At 45.9% G+C, this 22,644-nt stretch overlaps 1 protein-coding gene across 1 annotated transcript in view; it reads right to left on the bottom strand.

Annotated features, from left to right (window-relative positions):
• Positions 1 to 11,306: 11,306 nt before the first annotated feature.
• SH3RF3 (SH3 domain containing ring finger 3) overlaps positions 11,307 to 22,644 on the bottom strand; it is a 247,016-nt gene continuing 235,678 nt past the window's right edge. Inside the window, exon 10 of the mRNA XM_061377606.1 lies at positions 11,307 to 13,871. Coding sequence (XP_061233590.1) covers positions 13,703 to 13,871 — 169 coding nt within the window. The 3' untranslated portion in view covers positions 11,307 to 13,702. The remainder of the gene's footprint in view (positions 13,872 to 22,644) is intronic.

The raw sequence follows: 22,644 nt of genomic DNA, 5'->3' as shown, positions 1-22,644 counted from the left end.
GTTGCTTATGGACGAGCTTGTCTGCTTTGTGTTTGCACAACTTCACAGGTCCCATGGTGTTAGAAGGGTGGAGAGCAGATACTTATTTAGCTTCAGAGACCACAAGGGATGGAGGACAGAAATGGGCTGGGGTTGACTGGGAGCATTCCCAGGAGGGAGAAGAGCTGAGCAGCCAACATCTGCATTACGCCTCTGCTCCCCTGAGTATAAGTACTGGGGAGATTTCTCTGCTAGCATGGTCAGGCAGCCATACTGATGAGTGTCCCGAGGGAGGGATGGGAATATCCCACCGCATACCACTGGGGCCACCCATTTCCGCTTTCTCTGCCTGGAATTCTTGCTCTGCTCTGTGGTTTGCTTGTCTTTTCCTCCTTATTCTCCCACCTCTCACAGCTTTGCTGCAGCCTTTCTGTTGCTGGCTGAGGCTGTCTCAAGAGTTTTAAGGAAAGACTTGGTGCTGCTGGCCAAGAGTAGCTTGGCCAAGAGCAGCCACAGCAAAAGAAGATGAAATAACCCACAAGATCCAACCTCTGTTTGTGAAGGACCCCAGCCCCAAGGTGCTGCAGTGAAGGGAAAGCAGAAATGGTCCTGGAGAGCTGCCACAGCACTGATTTTGTTCTCTGGCTGCACAGGTGAGGAGGGATAAAAGCTCTGGATGCAGGTGATGTTAGCCCTTGTTGTAGACTGCAGAAGGCAAAGTGCCGACAGTGGTGCAGTGCAGAGAGCACCTCTCCACCAGATTCATAGCCCCGCCAAAAGTCTGCATCACTAAACAAGCCCATGATTATTCTTCATCTGCTATGGGGTCCTGTTGTGTCCTGGTTCTGCACCACTGGCTTTTGCTTTTCTCTCATTCAGCTTTGCCACATAGGCTTGTGGTCCCGTTGTAGCCGGTGTGTCATCTGTGACAGCTCTGTTGTCCTCGGGCTGGAGCTGTGCTCTTGCTGAGCATCCCCTGGATGCTGGAACAGCCCTGGCAGCTGATCTGCTTCCCTCTGTGTGCCCCAGCTCCTGCCCAGCCTGTAGCAACCCCATGGAGAGGGAAAAGCATTGGATGGCCTTAGCATCATCAGGGTGGTGCCACGGCCAGGCATGGCAGCTGGGGGACTGATCCAAGCTCTCATCTCTTTCCCTGGGTTGAAAACAGTTTCTAAGCATTTGAGAAAAGTAACAAAGAAGGAAAAGAAATAAATTTGACCCTTTTAAAAAAACCCAAACCTGTCCAGAGCTAGGTCACAAAATGTATTTGGTCAAAAATATGAGAGGTACTTTAATCAATGCAGGTCAATATTGCAGAAGATTAACTTCTAAAAACCCAAGGTAAAAACTGAGTTACACTGACTTATTAGGATACAATGGAGATTTAAGTGAGACATTAGAGAGATGTGTTCTGAGTAATGTATTGGATTTGCTGTAATTTTATTAAATCTGAGGCAGACCTGGCACTGTCCCTTGCTTCACTTCTTGACTGCATCATATGAGCACCTAATGTTGTCTGTCAGTAGAGGGGAAAAGAGCGGGCACCAAGTGTGGATTTTTAAATTCATGTTATCACAGTTTGGCCCAATAAAAGACAATAGCTGAAAGGACCTAAAGCCAAGCCCCAAAGCCATCTAAATAGAAAAGAGACAGGTTTTACATCTGCAGATGATGACTGGCATTGCTACCCAGCACCACAGAAACTGCTTAATGTTTAAATTACAGCACTCTGCTCAGTGAGGGTGATAGTTTCAGACTTGCTAGAGAGGCCTTTTGTGCTGCACTCCTCTTAAAAGCCATTATTTCAGGGTCTTCTCAATTCCCTTACAGTTGTGCTTGAGCTAGTAGCAGAGCTCATGCTGCCACGTTGCCTCCCATGCAATGGCAGAGGAACGCGGTGCAAAAACAAAGACAAACTCTAATCTGTGTCGAGCCGTAATGAAACTAAATTTTGCCTTAACTGCGCTCGGTTCTTCTGCCGTCGCTGTCACATGCCAGAGGCTTTTTTTCCTAATTGAAAATGATAGCTCCCTGGGTGCCGGAGAGGCATGTGGCAGCCTTTTATTGCCGGGCGGATTACGTGCCCGCTATATTTCACACACTGCCTGGAGAAATACGGCAGATTTTATTGGTATGAGGGACAGTCCCTCATTGTGGCTTTATTTCAGCCCGTCTCTCTCATGCCTGCGTTCTCAGTGCAGCTCATTTCCAATGTTATTAACATCTGGGATGTGGTAGGAAGGCTTCAGTACGCAAATTAGCGGAGAGCTCAGGAATTAAAATTCCCCCGTGTTCGGATTACAGGGATGTGCACGTGTATACTTCCACGGTTTCAATAAAGGAAAATTTGGGAGGAAAAACCAAAATAATCCCCTGAATTTGTCTCACTGTGAAGAGGTTAAAGAAATAAAATCTGTCCTCAAACAGGTTGATTTAGTCTATCAAGCTGAGGAGATTAATGAAAGTGCAAAAACTAATATCGTTTAGAAACTAAGTCAGCTTTAGAAAGCAAGATAAGGCTAATGACAAAATAAATCACTTTATAATCATTTAACAAGAGTGGTTTATGACTAATGAGGTACTGGGTGGGTGTCTCTTTCCAAGATGTGGTTGTGGCTGAACCTCAGACGCTGCCTGTCAGACAATGTCTAAGGTGGCATTGCTTCAGGAACCAGCCAGTACTGAGGTGGTGATGAGATTCTCCATGTTCCTGGGACAACCTCCTGAGCTGCTGCTCCCCCTCTCAGAGCAGTAGCAGACCCCTGGGATGGGGGATGCGGAGACTGAAAGATGCTTCAGGCATTTGACATCTCTTTCTGCTTTGTATAAATAACCAAACACCCACTGGAGCAGGGACTGGTGACTTGATTCTCCCCACCCCAGATCCCCTCCCTTAGTTTCTAATGTTCTCTCTCTCTCTGCTAATATTTATTTAGACAAAGAGAAGCAGCACTTTCAACAAATTGCCTTGGGCAAAAAGTAGCATTAACTTGATATGTATTTCCAGAGAACTTTATTGTCCTCTGCTCAGGGTAAGTAGATGGAGGTGCAATACTGCAATGGCTCTTCATGTTAAGCTGTGGGAAATGCTCAAGAATACATTTTTTTCCCTTTAAATCTGAATGAATGCTGCCCTGTTTAATGAAGGCTCTTTTATGAGAACTGCAGAGCTGAAGGAAGGTGGACTTCATTTTCTGCTCCGTCTTCCTTTGAAAGTGCCTGTTCCAGAGTCCTCTGTCATTAATAGAAAGTTGGAGCATTGGATCATTTCTTGAATGAATCCTATTGCTGCATCTCCAAACTGGTGCGAGGTCACCAGAGGAAATCCAGAAGCTGCCAGAAAGGTGATGGCCTTCAGACAAGGGAGTCATTTGCAGCTCAGACCTTCGGGCAGCTTCCTTCAAGTTTCTGGTGTTGCTTTACAGCTGACATCGGAGACTCTTGCAATGCAACCCCTTCTATCACAAGCACAGGTAGCTCTGGACCAGCTTAAATAGCATCAATCAGAGTGTCTCAGTGTGCTGCGGCACTGTAAGGACTCAGCCAGAATACCTGGCTCTTTCAGGGGCTGGTACTAAAGAAGGGATGGTGATATGTATAAGTGTATATGTGTATGTATACACATATGTGTGTGTGTGGTTTATGTGCATGTGTATGTATTTATCCTATGAGGAAGGCCTGTCTTCGCTAACGAAGATTCGGGAAAATCTTTAGCCACACATTCTGGACAAGACTGTCCTCTCCTGGGTCAATCACAAGCAACAATGATGCAATGCACAACAAGCATCTAGGCAGGTTCTTAGAGGCATTCAGTCATAAGCCCGCAGATGCTAGCCTCGTGCCAGTGGCTCCTCAGCCAAGTGCACGCACCAGGGGTCTGAACCTGCTGTTCCTCTTGTACTAAGCAGGATTACTATTGCAACAACACATCATCAGTAGGGTAAAACTAACCTGTCTCATGAAGGAGAACTCCTATCTTCAAACCCGGGCTGATGGAGCTCATCTGGCCTTGTATGGTCTTCCATCCCAGAGAAGGACACTCTTACAAAACCTATGACCTGAGGACCTTGCTGTCTCTGTCCTAGTTAGCTAGGACATGGCAGTTAAACCTCAGGTGTAAAGGGAGGGGACAGTTCTGTGCATGCTGCGCCTCACCTAAAAAATCCACTGCGCAGGCTGGAAGGGCTTACTCTCACTTGTCTGTATGGACGGGTGAGGGTCGAAACGGCAGGTGATAGGTGCATGGGTTGCTGCAGATCCAACCTTGCCTGCACGCAGACCAGCACATGGGTAGCTCGAGATCGCTCAGGAGTTGACAGTCCTGGTCGGACACTTCCTGATGGCCTAAGCACCATTTGTTCCAACCAGATTTGCATATCACTCATGCCCTTGGTCATCGTGCTTGTAGTAAGCGTGGCTAAAGCCCTTCCCAAATCTTCGCTCCTGAAGCCAAGCCATCATGTATTTATCACAGTAGCTAAGGCAATATCCATTGTGTTCAGCTTGTGCAGCCAACTGCATTGACGGGTGCAGCTTGCTGCTGGCAGAAGCACTAAGTGCTGGCTCTCCTCATCTCATCTGCTCACAACTGCAGCTTAGCAGCCGCATCGTCAAAGCCTTTTGAAAATCACCCGCTGTGTCTCCTAACAACAGCAAGTCAATGGCCGAATTTGCAAAACTGTCCTTTAATCCTTCATCCTTCATCTCCCACGGTGCGATGAGTCCCTTGCAAAGGATGCCCTGGCTGGTCTCTAAGGGTCTCAGTCACGGGAGCAGAGCTGGTGGGTGATCCAAACTCCCAGCTGCCATCTGAACAGCTGCTCATTGGTTTCCCATCCTAAAAGTCCAGGATACCCCCTGTGTATTTGCTTGCTTTCAAATGTCCTTCTGTCATAGATTTGTGTGAGTTATTTGGCTATTCTACACCAAATGGTCTGAGGGCCCAAAAATTCATGCACACACAACTTGTGCCATTTCTACAGATCTATTGCTCTTTTTCTTGCCTTGCAGAGATTCATGCGCATATTTCTGCATGAGACATATTTAAAACAGAAAATAAAAATAACACATTAATCCTTTCCTTCCTTTGCCTCCCGGATGAGCAAAACTGTTGGAGTAAACTCAAACCTGTTCCTAATTTATGGAGAAACGCAGAAGCCTAAATCAAGCTGCGAGAAGATTAGGTTACAAACCATCAGTGGAAAAACCTCAGGGAGACCAGCTCTGCGAGCTGCTGAAAGCTTCGAGTTGTTGAACCCCCCAGGCTGCCACAGACAACTCTTCCCTTCAGGTCAAGACTAAAGAAAACTCTTGCCTTCCTGTTTGGAATATGCCACATGGTCCAAATGATAGAGCAGCTCTCACGCCAGCCCTGCTGCAATGCCCATGTGGTGCAGTGTCCCAGTACCCCAGGGCTCAGCATCACGGCAAGGTGCAAGAGCGATGTGCTGAGCAGGTTTGAAGGCTTTGATTTCTGCAGTAACTTAGGTTACAACCAACCAACCAAGTGGCACAAAAGCTGCTGTATGTCCAACGTGAGGCAGCCAGGATGAGAGGTGGTGCCCCCAGCACATGGTGACCTCTCGGGAAGCCGATGGTTCTGGTTGCATTTCAGTTTAGCTGTGTCCTGTAACAATTGCTGCAATGCAAGAGCATTGGAGGTGCCTGGGCAGTGCTGCTGTGCACAGACCCGCTAATCTTAACAACAGAAACAGGCCAGGAGTGCAGCAAATGTTTTTCTGGTTCTCTGAAGCATCACAGTGTGTTTCAACAGAAGAGAACAAGCTGGGAGCAATAGACATAATAGGATTAAAATGGTGGCTGCTCTGTCATTTTCCACGCTAACCCGGGTGCCTGAGAATTGCTGAAATATGTCTGAAATGCCGCTGTACTACATCTTGTTTAAAAAAGTGTTTTGTTAAAAGAAAACCCACGCCAAATAACTGAGTCTGGTCCATTTTTTAATATGTAAACACTGGCCCTACACTTTAACCATCACACATTTTGATAGCCTTTAGGATCTGAAAGGCAATTCTCCCCCCACTCTGCATTATCGTATAACCTCATCTGAAGATAAACAGCCTCCTCACCCCCAAACATTGTGCAATTTGCATTTAGATTGTTTGGTGCCAATGTTCAGGATAAGATACTTCCCAGCTCTGTCAAACAAAACCTGATTGTCATTTAGCAGAGTGGCAGTCAATTTATGTTTCCATTAACGCAGATCCCAGGCAATTATCTGGGGATGGAAGGGGGAAATCCTTAACAAATTGCCCCCTTGTCTGCTAGGCTGATTTTCTAGTGGGCAGCCAGAGGGCAAATTTGACATACCCGTGAGAAAGTGAATTCCTTTCTGCTATTGCTGGGCAGAAAGGGATGATTGTGGGGGGGGACAGCTCACAGACCCCTTGGCTTGTCGCATCACAGACAAGAACCAGCCCCGAGAGCATCACGGAGGCAGCAGTGATTTGGAGCAGGGTCCCCAACACATGGTTTGGGTATGGCTGTGGGGATGTGCCAGGCTTCGGCTGCTGGCATCCCTCAGTGGCAGAGCTGGGGCCCCAAAGGTTTTCCTTGAGGCTGGCATGGCGTGTGTCCACTCAGCAGGTAGAGGTGTGCTGCCTGGCACTGCCTTGTCTCTATAGTGTCCTGGGCTGTGTCTGTGCCCTGCCTCGGGACACTGGCCACCAAACACTTCTTGTTGTCCTACTTGGCCAGGCGGCATGGTGGCACAGGACATGTCTTCCTGGCAATGGGACTGCCCATGCACACCCCAAAACTGCCATCCTGGGGCCTGCGGGGGGGGTTGTAGGCACTAACATGACTGACATCAACCTTACCAAGCTCTTGTGCAGGTGGGAAATGCAAATCCAGCACTTTTCCCTTCTCTGGCAGTAAATTAAAGACACTCCTGTCTTCCCTCCTGTCTTAGTAGCTTCAGTTTTCCTCTGCCCCATCATTTAGCTGTGCTCCGCATCACTGCTGCACTCCTCAAAGAGAGCACATGGGTGACAGCAACCTTGCAGCTCCCCCATTGCTCACCCTCATCTTTTGCTGAGGTGCAGCACCAAGGGCACCAACCAAGCCTTGGTTTCCCCAAGCATGCCATTTTCCCTGGGGACACTCACCCTTAACTAAAGAGCCAGCCCCTGTTTCCAGTGCCCTCTCTGGGAGGGTGGGCAGGTTATCACCAAGGCAGCCCTGTGCCCCGGCAGCACTCCTTGCTCATGGGTTTTTACACACACACTCACACATGTGCACACACACGTGCACACAGGAGGTTGCAAAGCTCATAATCCTGCATACAAGACCATTTCTTCTGCCTTTGCAAAAACACCATGTCACAGCTGGTGTGAAAGAGCTATTTGTGCTGGAAATAGCTTTCAGTAACTCCCTTGCCAAGCCAGTAAGGTGCTGGCTGTCTTTCCCTGGGGCTGCTGGTGTCTCCATGGGGTGGGAGTAAAGAAAAGAGCCATGCAAGGATGGACTCACCTGCAACTGAGCTGTACCTATTAATGTGTGCTGCTGGGAGGGGTAGGGGTGACAGGACCCCCTGGTGCAAGCCTCTTGGTGGTCTGGCTCATGACCTCTCTGTGGCACTGTGGGGCAAGAGGTGCTGCTCCGTGTCTGAGAAAGACCAAGTTGTTTTCTGAAGGGAGGGGAGACACCCACACCCCAGGGATGGGAAATACATCTGCGGCCATTGGGAGAGTTATTTTTGCTACATGAAAGGCTGGGATGGGAAGACATGGCCTTCTCCAGACTGTATCATCTCCTGGCTTCCCTGCTGGTACAGCTCATTTATTTGGTTTGGCACCAGCGAGCTCAGCTGTGTAGCTGCCAGGTTCATCATGTTATAAGGAGCTGCTGTGTCAGGAAGAGCTTTTGGCCACAGGAAAGCCCTGCAGATGTTGTCCAGGTGGTTCTGCTCTCCATGAGCCTTTCAGAATAGCGATGCTGGGTAACAATTTTGTGATGGTTATTTTACTATTGCAACACGGCTGGGGTTCCTATCAGGCAATGGAGCCAAGAGCAAAGCATGGTGTGAGGTGGTGCGGTGAGGTGTTGTGGCTGGGTGAGGTGCACAGCATGTACTGGCAGCACTGGCTGGAGAGGAGCAGGACCCTGCAAAGCATGGAGGGGACCGCTCTCCAGACCAGCTTGGAAATGGGTGTCAGGCTACTCCATGCAGTTTTTGTACCATGTTGCTTGTGAGGTCAGTCATCCAGCAAGGCCAAGAGATGTTGCCTGTCCATGTTCAAATCCTTCCAGTTCCCGTGTTTCAGAATCTTGACTCTGGATCCAGCTGAGGTGAAGAGAGACTCGTGTCACCTCACTGGAGGGGTGGCTGCCCATGGCAGCGATGCCCTGGTGAGCAAGCTGAGTGTGGCTCCTCCCTGCTCTACATGATCCCACCTGGGGCAATGAATCACCACATGCGGGGGCCTCTTCCTCAAAGGCATCTCCAGCTGAATCAAGGGAAACATGTCCAGATGCAGTGTATGCTTCCCCTTCAGATGCTCTGCACTGTGCTGCTGAAGAGGAAGCTTAGGCCACATGCACAAATGAGCTTACAACCCTCACCTGACTTAGGGGGGTGTTTGGATGCCTGAGGTACAACCAGCTCCTTCCCTCTTTCTCAGTTCCTTGACTGTATATAGTCTGGGGGACACAGACACCCTGCTGGCACCATGCTTTAAAGTATCTTCCTTTACCACACACCTGCTTAACCCACCGGGTGACCTTAGAGCATGCCCAAAACCTCCTAGCAGGATTAGAGGCTGCTGCTGTCCTTGCAAATGCTTCTGTTGATACATCCCCTTCCAGCCCCTCTGCCACCATAGTCCTTCTCCCCAACCTGTCCCTACTCTCTTTGACAGAATCCCAAGGGTTGGAAGGGACCTCAAAAGATCATCTTACTCCAACCCCCCTGCAAGAGCAGGGTATCACAGTATCACAGTATGTTAGAGATTGGAAGGGACCTCAAAAGATCATCTAGTCCAATCCCCCTGCCGGAGCAGGAACACCTAGATAAGGTTACACAGGAACGTGTCCAGGGGGGTTTTGAATGTCTCCAAAGAAGGAGACTCCACAACCTCCCTGGGCAGCCTGTTCCAGTGTTCCGTCACCCTCACTGAGAAGAAGTTTCTTCTCAAGTTTAAGTGGAACCTCTTGTGTTCCAGTTTGTACCCATTTCCCCTTGTCCTATCATTGTTTGCCACTGAGAAGAGCCTGGCTCCATCCTCATGACACTCCCCCTTTATATATTTATATACACTAATAAGGTCACCCCTCAATCTCCTCTTCTCCAAACTATAGAGACCCAGCTCCCTCAGTCTTTCCTCATAAGGGAGATGCTCCACTCCCTTAATCATCTTAGTTGCCCTGCGCTGGACTCTCTCCAGCAGGTCCCTGTCCTTCTTAAACTGAGGGGCCCAGAACTGGACACAATATTCCAGATGAGGTCTCACCAGGGCAGAGTAGAGGGGAAGGAGGACCTCTCTCGACCTACTAACCACCCCCCTTCTAATACACCCCAGGATGCCATTGGCCTTCTTGGCCACAAGGGCACAGTGTCGGCTCATGGTCACCCTGTCATCCCCCAGGACCCCCAGGTCCCTCTCCCCTACACTGCTCTCTAACAGGTCGTTCCCCAATCTATACCGGAACCTGGGGTTGTTCCTGCCCAGATGCAGGACTCTACACTGTCCCTTGTTATATTTCATCAAGTTATTCCCTGCCCAACTCTCCAGCCTGTCCAGGTATCGCTGGATGGCAGCACAGCCTTCTGGCGTGTCGGCCACTCCTCCCAGCTTAGTGTCATCAGCAAACCTGCTGATAGTGCACTCAATTCCCTCATCTAAATCATTGATGAATATATTAAATAATACTGGTCCCAGTACCGACCGTTGAGGCACTCCACTAGATACAGGCCTCCAACTAGACTCCGCCCCATAGACTACAACTCTCTGGCTTCTCTCCTTCTGCCAGTTCACAGTCCACCTCACTACCCGATCATCCAGACCACACTTCCTCAATTTACCTGCAAGGATGCTGTGGGAGACCGTGTCAAATGCTTTGCTGAAGTCAAGGTAGACCACATCCACCGCTTTGCCATCATCCATCCACCGTGTAGAATACATCACACAGGAACTTGTCCAGGTGGGCCTCGAATATCTCCAACGTAGGAGACTCCACAACCCCCTGGGCAACCCGTTCCAGTGCTCTGTCACTCTCACAGTTAGAGAAGTTTTTCCTGATGTTCACATGGAACCTCCTATGCTCCGGTTTACACCCATTGCCACTTGTCCTATCACAGGACATCACTGAAAAAAAAATAGCTTTTTTCTCTTGACTTACACAGCTTTCCTCCACAGGCAAGGTGTTCACTTCTCAAGATTTTGAAGAATCCCATATCTGCCACAGGAATATCCAGAAAGAGGTTCCGCCTTCTGCTCAGATCTCTTTACCTGGCCTTTATTTATGTGGGATTTGCCACTGAAAGCAAAGGAGATGTAGGGTCTGCTCAAAAAAAAGCAGGATTTGCAGAAGGTTTGTCTCCCCGTGTTTTTTTGCAAACCTCAGAGCCACTTGCATTGCTTGTTCACTTTGTGGTCTAATAGAGAAAGAAACCTTAGTCAAGTTGCCTTAATGTTTATTTTATTTAAAGAATCAGAAACACAGTCATTGTAGTTCATTTGTACTCATATCCGCCAACATTTCCTAAATCACATTAACATTCATGTATAACAAAAACATTTTCTGAGCTGTGCAAAGTTCAAAGGAACCCATTTCTAGGAGAGCAAACCTGGCATTTTACAAACCTGGCATTTTACAAACTGAGGCCACCAGAAGGAGTCTTTTCCCCACCCTGTTGCAGGAGATGCAGATGCCCCCTCAACCCCCTTTCCCTGGTATGACAGATAAAACTTAGACCACAGTGCGAGTTGGACCTCTCTCAGGCCAGGACTTCCTGAATAGCACTGGGTCATGTTTCCGTATCACTGAGCTGTATTAAGTTCTGCACTTGTGCGCCTGGCACGGAAGTGATTTGTCCATGAAGATTACTCAGTAACCCGAACTGTGATGATAAGCAATAAGCAGGGGCCAGAAACATCTGTTATCAAAATAGAACACCCTTACACCCCCAATATTTTTCCTTGCAGGAGGTATAACTAGAAGGGTTGTCATCTGCTAAAAAAACCCACCATCTTTCCTGCGAAATATATTTTGAAGCACTGATTTCATGACACGACATCTGTGTGTTTTCTTGATCTTCTCACACTCCAAATTTTGTCCTATTAGAGTTAAGCATGAAAAGGTGGAAAATCTGGAACCGTTTTAGGTCTGGCTGAACACAATAGGCAGCAAGCAAGCCGTCATCCTGTTTCATTTCTCTGAGTGTAGTAAATACACCCACAGAACAGAATTTTAAGAGAGTTTTAACCAGTGTAAGTTGTCAGAAAAAATCTTCTCATCTCTGACAGATCCAACCCAGAATTTTTACTGGAATCAGCCACAGGCATTTCAGCGTTGCTGACTCACTAACTGTGCAGTTTAGCATTTGAGGTGCAGCGATACCAGTTCTGATCTGGACCAAGTAAGTGGAACTGATATGGCTCTAGTCTCAAGCAAGTCTTTCCGAAAGATGTTTTCTTGAGTCTCTTGTTGGTTACAAAAAGGCAATTTCCTTTCAACAGTAACTAAACTTTTAGTGGCTGACTCATTACAATCTGGAATATTATGAACAAATGAGGCAACGTTAAGTATAAAAAGAAACCCTGAAAATGATGCCTCCCTGTTTGAAGGTGCTATACTTGGCCATGGACTGTGTTTCTGGAATTGGTTTGTTACATGTGACAGCAAGAAGAAACTTATTCTACAGAGAACAAAGTCACGGAGCTGAACTTAATAGGAACGCTCACTTACATGGGATTTGATATGCACTAGTATACACGGCTTGAATGAAAACAAAACTTACACCTTCACATATGAAATGCTGGTAATGCAATAATGATGCTCACCCACTGGGCCTCTTCCTTTTAATAAGATCATCTCCAGGTTACAGTGCCTCTGACACACTTTTAAATGACCACCACATGCGGCGCACAGCCAGCCGCTGGCAAAGGCAAGGTATGGATGCAGCTACGAAAAGCCTTTCATCACATTTCATTCCTCAAGAGCTGATGTCTTTTTAAATGCTCACACAATCTTATTATGGATTTTTTTCCTCATTCTGATTCATGGGAATAACTGGCTAACTCACTTCACATTTATTGCACCTTCAAGTCCCTGGTAGATGGAAGCTTATATTGCCTGATATGGTTTATATTGTAGTTTCACCATGGTAAGAAATGGAACAGTCTCCTAAACTGTACATTTCTACAGTAAGAAATCACATTTTGATAACACTAATTACAGCCATCGCAGATCAGCTCCCGCCTCCATCATGCAACAACACAGGAAAACTCCACGGTCCCTGCGCGTACTAGAACCTGCAGTGTTCTTCTTATTGCCATGAAAAAGTCAATTAAAATGACTCCTCTGGGAATTACTTCCAATTCTGGAGTAATCATCGCTCTGCAGACAGAACGCTGTGCTTCAAATTAGGTCTTCAGCCACTCTATATGCATAGGAGAGAGCGAGCACGTGCATGTTGCACAGGCACTCTCCCCCAGGTATATTTATCAGTGACCAAGCAGCTTTTTGTCTTCTCCTCTACGAAGCATGAACAAGCAGTCTGATCTTGATCTTCAGGTACGTTTCTAATTTCATCAGTTGAATGCAAATCTTTTTGTAGCCTCTCTGTTTAATCAACCCAAATCTTGAACAATTAAAAAAAATAGCACCAGATGTATGAAAAAGAGGAAATGTCTGATCTAGTAGGAATATATATAAAGTAGAGCAGTTCTTACAGTAAAAAGGTACTTCATACAAAAAAGCAATGGAAAGTGATACTGAAGACAAAAATCCATGCTGCATATAATAAGGGCAGAAGACAGGCAAAAGGGATTCTGCTCAAATAACCACAGTTTAATGGTGGAGCCGTACTTCCTCCAGGACCTTCCTGGCAGCAGCGCCAGGACAACGGATGGACCGGAACTCTGAGCACTAACACACTCAGTGACAAACTTGCGCAGCATATCTTTGAGGTATATAGAAAGCATGACATTAAAGTTTTGGACTCCTCATTCTTTCTTGCACAATGATGCACTGATCTTTAGTTGGGGTTTTCTCCATCCTCCCCTCCCTCTTTTTCCCTCCGCAAAAGTTAAATTCCATTTTAAGAGCTTCCTAGCACACCTCCTTGAACTCTCAAATCCACCTTGCATAGGCCAGTAATAAGAACACTGCAGCTCTGACAAATAAGTTACAGCAATATAACAACTTTCCTCTTATTTTTTTTTTTAAAGATATCTTCTCTATAATTTACACAAAGGGTTAACAGCCGGAGTTTAGGTTACGTACAGTCCAGATGGGCATCCTTTCAGTCTGTGATTCCAGGTGGAAGGCACTACTTCAACATACCACTGTATGCACTGCACGTGGTCTCAGGAGCACAATGTGGCACTGTGACTCCAGAGCTGTAGACTGAAGGGCCTGGGGGGAGTCTTTGGAAATAAAAATGGCAGTGGTTATCAGTCCAGTTTCTCTTTGCTGTCTCTTCTTGTGCTATGCAGTTTCCCCTGAAAGCTCCTCCAGTTGAGAGAGCAGTGAGCTGTCCTCAGAAGCTCTCAACAAAGCTCCCGGGGAAGAGGCCCGTCCTGCCGTTCCTCTGCAACGTCCCTTTGTACCAGCCGTCCTCCCGTTTCTTGTGCACAAACACAATGTCACCTTCCTTCAGTTCGATCTCAGCCTCGCTCTGTGGTGGGTATGGAACCACAACACGGTACCTTTGGAGACAAAAACGCAAAGACCCGGTCACCCAGTGGTTGAGCCTGCACCTGATGGGAGCAGGCAGGAACCGGAACGACCAAATCTTGGGGAAAACCACTATTGGAAACATCAGTAAGTTACATTTTTTTCCACACCAGTTGTATCTGGTGCAGCTATATTTCTTACAAAACTGCATATGACAGGGAGATTTCTGGCCAGCTTGACTGGAGACTTGGCCAAGGTGTGCTCTGGAGGCAGACCATGAAAGCAGGAAGGTATTGTCAAATGGCTGGACTACTTGCAGTGATCCTTGCTCCCACCTGTGTGACAAGCCTGTGTCAGGGACTTGGCTGCTTTCTCCTAGCACTGCATCTACCTCTGCTATGACATGTCTCATTCAGCTCTGCATCTGCTCCATGTGAAAATCATAGAATCACAGATTCACAGAACAGTTTCTGACCACTGCTGTCTCAATAAGACCACCCAACCAATTCCTCAACCACCAAGCAGTTCACCCATCAAATCCTTATCTCTCCAATGCAGAGAGAAGGATGGTGTGGGGGACTGCGTCAAAGACAGACATCGAGATAGATGAGATCTGTAGCTCTTCCCTTGTCCACTGATGATGAATAAGGGGGTCTGCAGTGCTTTCACAACCTACCTGTGATATAGCAGAGGTTAGCTAAAGCAGTTCACATTTTTCTTCTTATTATGCTTTTTTGAGAATGTACTTTGGGTCCCTCAAACCTGGAGAGGAATCTAAAATGGAGAGGTATCAAATGACTTCTGAAGCACTCTCCAAACCAATAGGGAGCCCCTGTCTTGAACCATTCACAGAGCTCTCTGGGAACTTAGTTTTCAAGTGTCACTTCATTTCAATGAAGTAATGACAGGTCTCATCCTGATACAGCTATTCTGCACTCAGGCTTATCAGCAGGCATCCTCCTAAGAGCACAGACCAGGCCCTTTTATATCAATGCACTTGAGTGCAGAGAAGGGAATATATTTCCACTGCACAGCTTTTTTTTCCTTCAGCAGTACTTTTGCAGTCATCTGGCATTTGGTTAAGAGTCTTAATTGCAAAGCAATGAATATAGTGAGATAGGTAAAAGATGCCAATTGATTACCTAAAGCCCATCTCCTGAGGATTAATATTTCCACAACCACTGCATGGCCACCGATGTCTCAGTCATGTTTGTTACAATGTGAGTATTTATTTAAAATAATAACCTGTCCTTAAGGACTAACTTCAACATGCCCTGAAGGCTCTGGAACACTCCCTGAGGCCATTCCCAATGAGATGGTAGGCAAGGGGCTCTCCAGTGGCAGTCATTAATTTTCGCTGCAGATGTTGCTCAGGTAGTGACTGCAGTTCTGAAACTAGGGACTCTACTTTGTCCCGACAGTGAAAATACCAGCTTTGGCTCTGTGTCCGGATATCCCCATGGCCAAACATCCTGTTACTTGGAAGAGCATTAAAATCCATTTGGAGTGAGGATTCCGCTCTAAAATCTGGCTACAGCCTTTTAATCTTGACAAAGCAACAGAGTCATGTAGGAAATATATGTGTCCAAGTGCCATCAAAAATCTGCCAGTCTTCTGTGTCCCTTGGTCAACAAATCTAGTTGTCACTTCCTTCCTCTGCGGAAAAGCAAATAACAGAGGTTGAAATGTGTGCTGCTGGCTGTCTGCAGGAAAATGGTCTATCATGTTATCATCTGTGGAACTGCTACACTTATATTATGAAGCTTTGCCAATTACAGCCATTATGCAAATGAATGCACACATTATTTCAAACACTCTGCTGCAGTGTTGATTAATTAAATTATCAGAGTGGAACAATTTTAGCTAAGATGATGCCAAGTTTCAGATCTCACAACTCTATGCACCATCACAGTGCATCAGAGCTCTGCACAAGGATCTCAAAAGGCTTTGAGAAAGAGGAAGGTTGGACCTCAGCATTACCTAAGTGGTGCAGAGGTATTCATGGACCCTTTTGGCAGATTGGGAAAAAGAGACACAGAAAGAGTTGGTATCTTGGGCAGGCTCATCCTAAAGATACAGCTGGGACTGCCACCACCTCATGTCATACCTTAAGCCAGAACCATCTTTTTAAAGCCAGACCACATCCGAGGAGTGATGAGCTGCTAGTCCCTAAATGGTTTGCATAAGGGGGGAGGTGACCACGCTCAACAGGAATGTCCCCATCATCATAAATGGGCTTCTACACATCATCTTCTTACAGATTTAGAAAAATGAATCTCAGTCACTGCATTACCAAATGACATACTTTTTCCCATTTAAGGAACCCCAAATTAAATTTAATTAACTTAAATTTAATTAACTATGGTGCTTCACAGAATAGCACCAAAGTGGTTTTGATATGGTAACAAAATCTCAGATATGAAAGACCTTGCAAATCAGTTACAAAATCCTCTGTGAGAGATTTAAAAGATGCTGTGCTTTTTCCCTTGAGAGGCTTTTGAAGTTGGGCCCGGGAGAGGCAGGCTGATGAGGGCTGCAGTGGGCAGGAGCACCAGGAGACTGCTGTGCCACCCGTCCAGACCTCCAGGTGGCATCTCAGCCTAGTTTATGCTTTGAACTGAATAGCAAATATATATATTAGCCATATTTTTTGGCAGAAAAGATCTCCCAGACATCCTCTGTCACTCCCCAAAAGACTGTCCTGTGTACTTCTATTCATACCTCCCCTTTTTGTTTCACTTTTTGTCCTCTCTTACTGAAGCTACCATAAAATTGTAGGTTTTCTTGCACCTATCTGCTTCCTGTCATTTTAGATGGATCTCAGAGCCGTTTCAATTTTGTCAGTGTCGCATTACACCTCCAAATTACCACATGTTTAAAATGCTAGTTAGCTGGGCAACGGAGGTGGCCCCCTCTGCCTATTCTTAACAATGTTTGGTATTTTCTGTTGTAAACCATACTCCTGGGTAGCTGTAATTCTGACAAATGTTGACCACTTGGGCCCAACCTCTCCCCAGCAGTTGGCTGTGTCAGGCAGAGGGTCCCTCAGTCAGCCCAAATGGTCTCATCACCTCCAGGGATAGCATGAGGGGTTTTGTAGCACCAACAGAACCAAGGTGAAGGCTTCCACACACTGCTCTTGGGTCCTCAGACCTGGGAGCAAAGACCTGTCCTGTAGCCTCACTGTTATGTCAAAGATGGTGTTCCTTCAGAAAATCACCTGCTCTCAGCCAAGTTAAAAACATTCAAATGACCCCAAAGCAGAGGCTTGTATGAGCACTGAAGGTAAAATCTCTGCTGATTCATGCTCCAAGCTGCCCTGGCTCTTCAGGACCTCAGAGGTATGCATTGCCCAGCAATGGGGTCCTCTCATGTTTTATTCTCTGGGCACAGACTTGATGTTGGACTTCCCCACTACTGGTTGCTGTGGCATCCTTGAGTTGGGCACTTCATCCCCAAGGGACTGTCCCATGTGTCAGAAGACTGCATCCCATGGCTGAGGATGGGATGGGGATCCTGGCAGCAATTATCTAACTGGGACCTGGGAATGGGTCCGTCATCACTGTCCTTCTGCTGTCAGCAAAGGCCTGGGAATCCCACTCTCCTCTGTCTTCACAGCACTTGTTCTCCCAGTCAAAAGAAACACCTCTCTCATCCAGCCCTCCCTTTGCTACTGCTGCTGACATCTGAAAGGTGCAGCTAAGACACCTAACCTCATATAGATGTTACATGGAAGTTCTGATGTTATTTCCTTTAAGAAAGCAAACTGATTTAAAATGTCATGTATGTAGATGTATAAAGAATCTCCTGACTCAAGAGAACAGGGCTGTTTCACACCCATGCATCTGAGATGAAGAAACAGGCAACTAAAATTGTCCATGGCTTCGCTTCTGCTCCCATGCAATATAAACTTTAATTTATGACTGCATACTATTTTTCCCATAGGATTCCTGCCTCATTTAGTGCACAAGATGTCCTACTATGAATGTGAGTCAGGGCTCTGACATGGAAGAAACATGTGGCTGCCAAAGCCACCCCATCTTCTGCAGAGGTTGGAAGACCTCTAGGAGGTAAACACCATGAAACTCACTGAGCAGTGCAGGTGTGGGGGAGTGGCTTCTCTGCCTCCTCCAGCTGCAAAGCCTTGTGCCATGCTTCCCAGAGAGCAAGACTCATCTCATGCACCCTAGCTGCATAGGAGTCAGTTGTCTGGTCCGGATTGCTCATGCAGGATCTCTGTAAGTGTGCACAGACAGGCACTGAACACCACTGATCAAAACAGATCAGTAATTAGGGGCTGGGCTCAGGCCTGGACACTGAGGAAAAAAACCCCCACAAAACACTGATTACCTGTTCACTGAGTAAACATGTGCAACCAGGACACTGATGGAGAAGAGAAGCTTCAGAAAATGAACAGTAAGGTAAATTAAGTCTGCAGTGCTAACCTCCAATTTGCTCCCATTTAAAGTTCTTGAACTTGGGTGCTTATGCAAGTTCCTGTTTGTAAAAGTATCATGCACTAAGGACAGGTTTCAGGAGTCCAGTCTTGTGACTCCAACAGGTCCCTTGTGTGTTAGGGATACACAGATAGTTTTGTGTGGGGACAGATAACTGGTGGCAATGAAGCATCTAGCCCAGTTAAGCTCTTGCTTATCAGTGGAGCTCTGTTTCTCCATCCTTTTACTGGCAGATTGCAGAGACCCGCAAAGTGCCTCTGCATGCTACAAGCCAGAACTCACTTCACCATATTATGGTGTCTGAATTAGCAGTCTTAGAATAACAGATCTCAGTTGGATCTTTTACCCTTCTGCTGGAAATACTGTGGGATTCAATTTCTGAGATGTCTAATTCTAGTTTCTCACTCCTAAGGCAGGTATCCCTAGTCAGAAAAACACTTAATCATGTGCATACATGCCACTGTTCAGTCAGAACTTATTCCTGGGGTCATTTCTACAGTATAACTTTCCAGGAAACTAAAACTCCTTCATTTGCTTTCCCTTTTGGCAAAGAAGACACACGTGTGCAGCAAAATTGAAGTCAATGAGTGTTAAGCACATGCTTGAATGCTTCCTTGAATTAGGAGCTCAATTTCTAATGTGGCAGTGATATGTAGAAAGGGTACATAGAAGCATGGAGGGGTCAATTTTTAAAGGTCGAACTCACTGCTCCCATCTAAGTCTGCAGCACTCTCCCTGTGCACAACTTGATGGAAAGATTCTGCAAAAGCCATAGAAACATGTCACAGCTGTGCCAATCGTGACAGTAAGTCTAGATACAACTGCTTTATCAGAATATAACGTGGCAGAATTAGTGCCAGTTACTATAAAAGAGTCAACAATGCGTGACATGTTTTACTCAGGTTCGCATCTGGGAACTGTGCCAGGCAGTGAGGGGAACATGACTCATGCACACACACATGCACACTCAACGCTCCTGTTTTGCTTAATGTACAGTCATATTTTCTGGAAGGGGGTGGCAAGGAAAGTATTTTGCTTTGGTGCTGCTAGGCAGACAGCACACCACTGCCCCACGTGAACCGTCAGTGTCGGGGGGATGTGGGCATGTCTCTGGCTCAGGTCTTGCCTCACCACAGTGTAATCCTATACTGGCCCTGTTTCTCGCACCAGCAGAAACTGGATAGAGCTGTAGGTGGAAAAGAGTGTGTGGGGCACACGCACTGTGATGGAGTATTCACCTGACAGTCAATCACTGCAACACAACGTGACAAGGACACCACCTGGGAAATTTCTCAGCTCTGCTGCTCAGACTGCTGGATGCTTTATGGCAGAGAGCAGCTGAAGGAAGGTGGTTTTATAAACTGGTAGTGGGAAACTACACCCAGAAGGCAGATGGGCACTAACTATCTCAGCAGACAAGTTAAATATCAAGGCCAAATGGCAGGAGAGTTAGGAGCAATTTTCTTTCTAACTCAGCCATCCGTAACCAGGTTTTGGAATATCAAGTAGGAGAAGATGAAATAATTGTTTTCTTCACTCTCGCTGTGCACAAAAAATGAATGAGAGCATGAAGATTAGCAGAGGGCAAAGCTCGCTTCACCTACCTGTCTGACTGGCTGCAACTCCCAAGAAAGGCTGCACTGTCAGGCAGCGGAATAGGCAATTCTCTCCTTAAATTGAGAGCATCAAGCTGTGAGCAATCAGAGCCTTTTAATGCACCTCTGATATGGTTAGTGGCATGACCGCTTGGGTTTGACCAGTAGCCCGGATGTGGCAAGTGCTGGGGCTGCGAGCCAACCTCTATGTGGGAAGTAACGGTACCCTGCTGCCTGCATGAGATTCATTTTGAATGCCGTAAATATTAAGGAATGTGCTGCTTCTTCCAGCCTTTCAGTGCTCTGTCTCTTTGCGCGCAGATGGGCGTTGGGAGACAGAAAGCCAAGTACAGCTAAGTGCACTGAAATGCTTTGCAGCTTTTTTAAAGTTTCATCCTGAAAGCATCTGAATCTGTTTATCTAACCTTTTTTTCTCCCTCTCCTCCCTTTTCTTTCTCAGAGAATTGCTCCTACTGTGCGGATGAAATGCACCAAAATGCAAACAAGCAAAATACGGAGCTGGGTGACGTTGAATGCGAGTTCCTCCATTGCCAGATGTGAAAAGAACAAGTGGTTTGAAAACCATCATTTCTTTAAAAAAAATTATAATTTGGTACTTCTGAGCGATTTGATGATTTAATGAGCACAGATGGATGTGGGATGATTTTCTAGGAGACAAGTGCCTAATGTATCTGCTCAGATTATTCCAGGACTAAGCATTATCCTTCCTAGTGCATGAAGGTAATTAATATTTCCCATTATGGGCATGAAAAAAGCCATATGATCAGTTAAGGATTGCAGATACACCAATGATATGGAAGTTAATTCATAAATCAATTAGAAAATCTTGCCTGCTGTGTATAATTAGGGTTACCTCAATTATAGCTTATTTTCAGATTTAAGACTCATGAATTAAAATGCTTAAAATCAGAGTAAGTTCCTTACCACCACATACTGCAACTGGAAATATTTCCTTAGTTTTTGCAGTCTAAATCTATTTACTCCTGATTCCAGCCTGGCTGAGCAGACACAGCTAGCCCATGTCCCTCTGGTTCTATTCTGCCACTTAAGATTGTCAATTAAATGTTTCACTATCCGGACCATCATGAGGTAGACTGAGAAATGTGTAGGGTATGGACTAGCCATGGCATATTAAATAATGTGTCTGGCTTCTCCACAGTAAAGCTTTGAGAGCAGCACTACAACAGCCAGCTCTGGAGACATGAGGGGACGTTCTTCCCAGCTGCTTTTCATGGCTACATTTAACTAAAGGTTCAGCATTCCACTGATGTAGTTATACTGGTGCCAAATCTGGTTTATATTGATTTAGCTTTTCTTATAGCGTTAATCTAAACTGATGTAGACCAAATTAAGTGCACCTAAACAGGGATTGGTTTTTCACTTCTTTTACTAAATTGCTTTTTCATGGATTTTAAGGACCAGAGACTACTGTGATAGTCTCCTCTCATTGCCTTCATTACAATGCTGAAGGACTTGTCTGTATTTACTTCTGCTTCGAGCCTAATAGCTGCACATGAACAACAGCATCTCTTTTAGACAAAATGCCCAGCCTAGAGTAAAAATATTTCCATGTCTGTCCTGTCTGCAGTCTCTTACAGACTGCTACTAAGCCATTTCTAAGCCTGCTCTTTACCAGATGTACCAGAGCTCCCTTTATCACTCACTGCAAGTATATTGTTTTAAATCTTCCATTGTTCTTTTGCTTCTGGGAGGCCACTCCACTTCGCCTCAGATTTGGCTCTTCTGAAATAATCTGTTACTCTGTGTTCTGCTTACCAGCTATCTGAATTAGCTCTATACCAAGGAGTCTGCCATTTTCATCACTTACCTCCCACTTTAGACCTCTGTTCTGCGACAGCAAAGACTTTACGTTGGACAGTGCAGGTACAACACCCAGCTCTTGCAGAGCTACACTACACACATACACAATCTTTTTCTGACGATATCTGATCGAGAGTTCGATTTGATGCCAGTGAATCACTTTGCAATCCACTTATTATCTGCTATATCTGTTGTGCACACTTCATTCAGGAAGACATTCTATGGTAATAAACCAGATAATAACCAGCCTTAGAAAAGTTTAAATACGTTACAGTGTCATTGTTACCTTCCCAACCAAATTTCAACTTGCATTCAGTAAAACACTGTGTAAGGTATGAACTGTCCTTTAGTATGCCTCATTATGCCCTGCATCCTGTGCTCCATGACCCCAAACGGATTCAGAGTCAGGTGGCTTGCCCAGTCCATTGCTTTCAGCCTCTTTCATACACTCAGATGAAAATAATTTCTTTAAAACTTCTGGAACTTTACTATTGTGCCAAAATAATTTGAAATGTCAACTATATAGAGTTCCGTAGACTTCTTTTTGAAAACTGTTTGATGCTTTCATAAAAACCCTGCTCTTCTCAATCACTTTTTGAGTGGAAAGCATTTCAGTAGCGTTGTATCAGTGCATTATCTGTTCCCTTCCCACTCCTCAAAGTGCAGTCTTGTAGAAAATATTTACCTGAAGCCAATTATGACTCTGCACATGGAGAGCTAGATCTCTTCTGTACCCCTGTTCCTAGTCAGTTACCTCTCCCTCCATCTGCTCTTGTATTTTGATGTTCCTACTCTATACTTTCTGGGTATCAAGGTGCTGAGCAGGCTGCTGCAATAAACTCCAGAATCACTGGTACATTCCTCTCTAAAAACAAGCTACATTTTTAATAACAGGTCACTGAAGATGGCAG

This window comes from Neopsephotus bourkii, unplaced genomic scaffold (genome assembly GCF_033783945.1).
Source record: "Neopsephotus bourkii isolate Nb327-2 ecotype Australia unplaced genomic scaffold, CSIRO-AGI_Nbou_v1 NB_1760, whole genome shotgun sequence".
NCBI lineage: Eukaryota > Metazoa > Chordata > Aves > Psittaciformes > Psittacidae > Neopsephotus > Neopsephotus bourkii.
The sequence above is the reverse complement of the archived record's forward strand: the minus strand, read 5'-3'. Positions and strand labels throughout refer to the sequence as shown.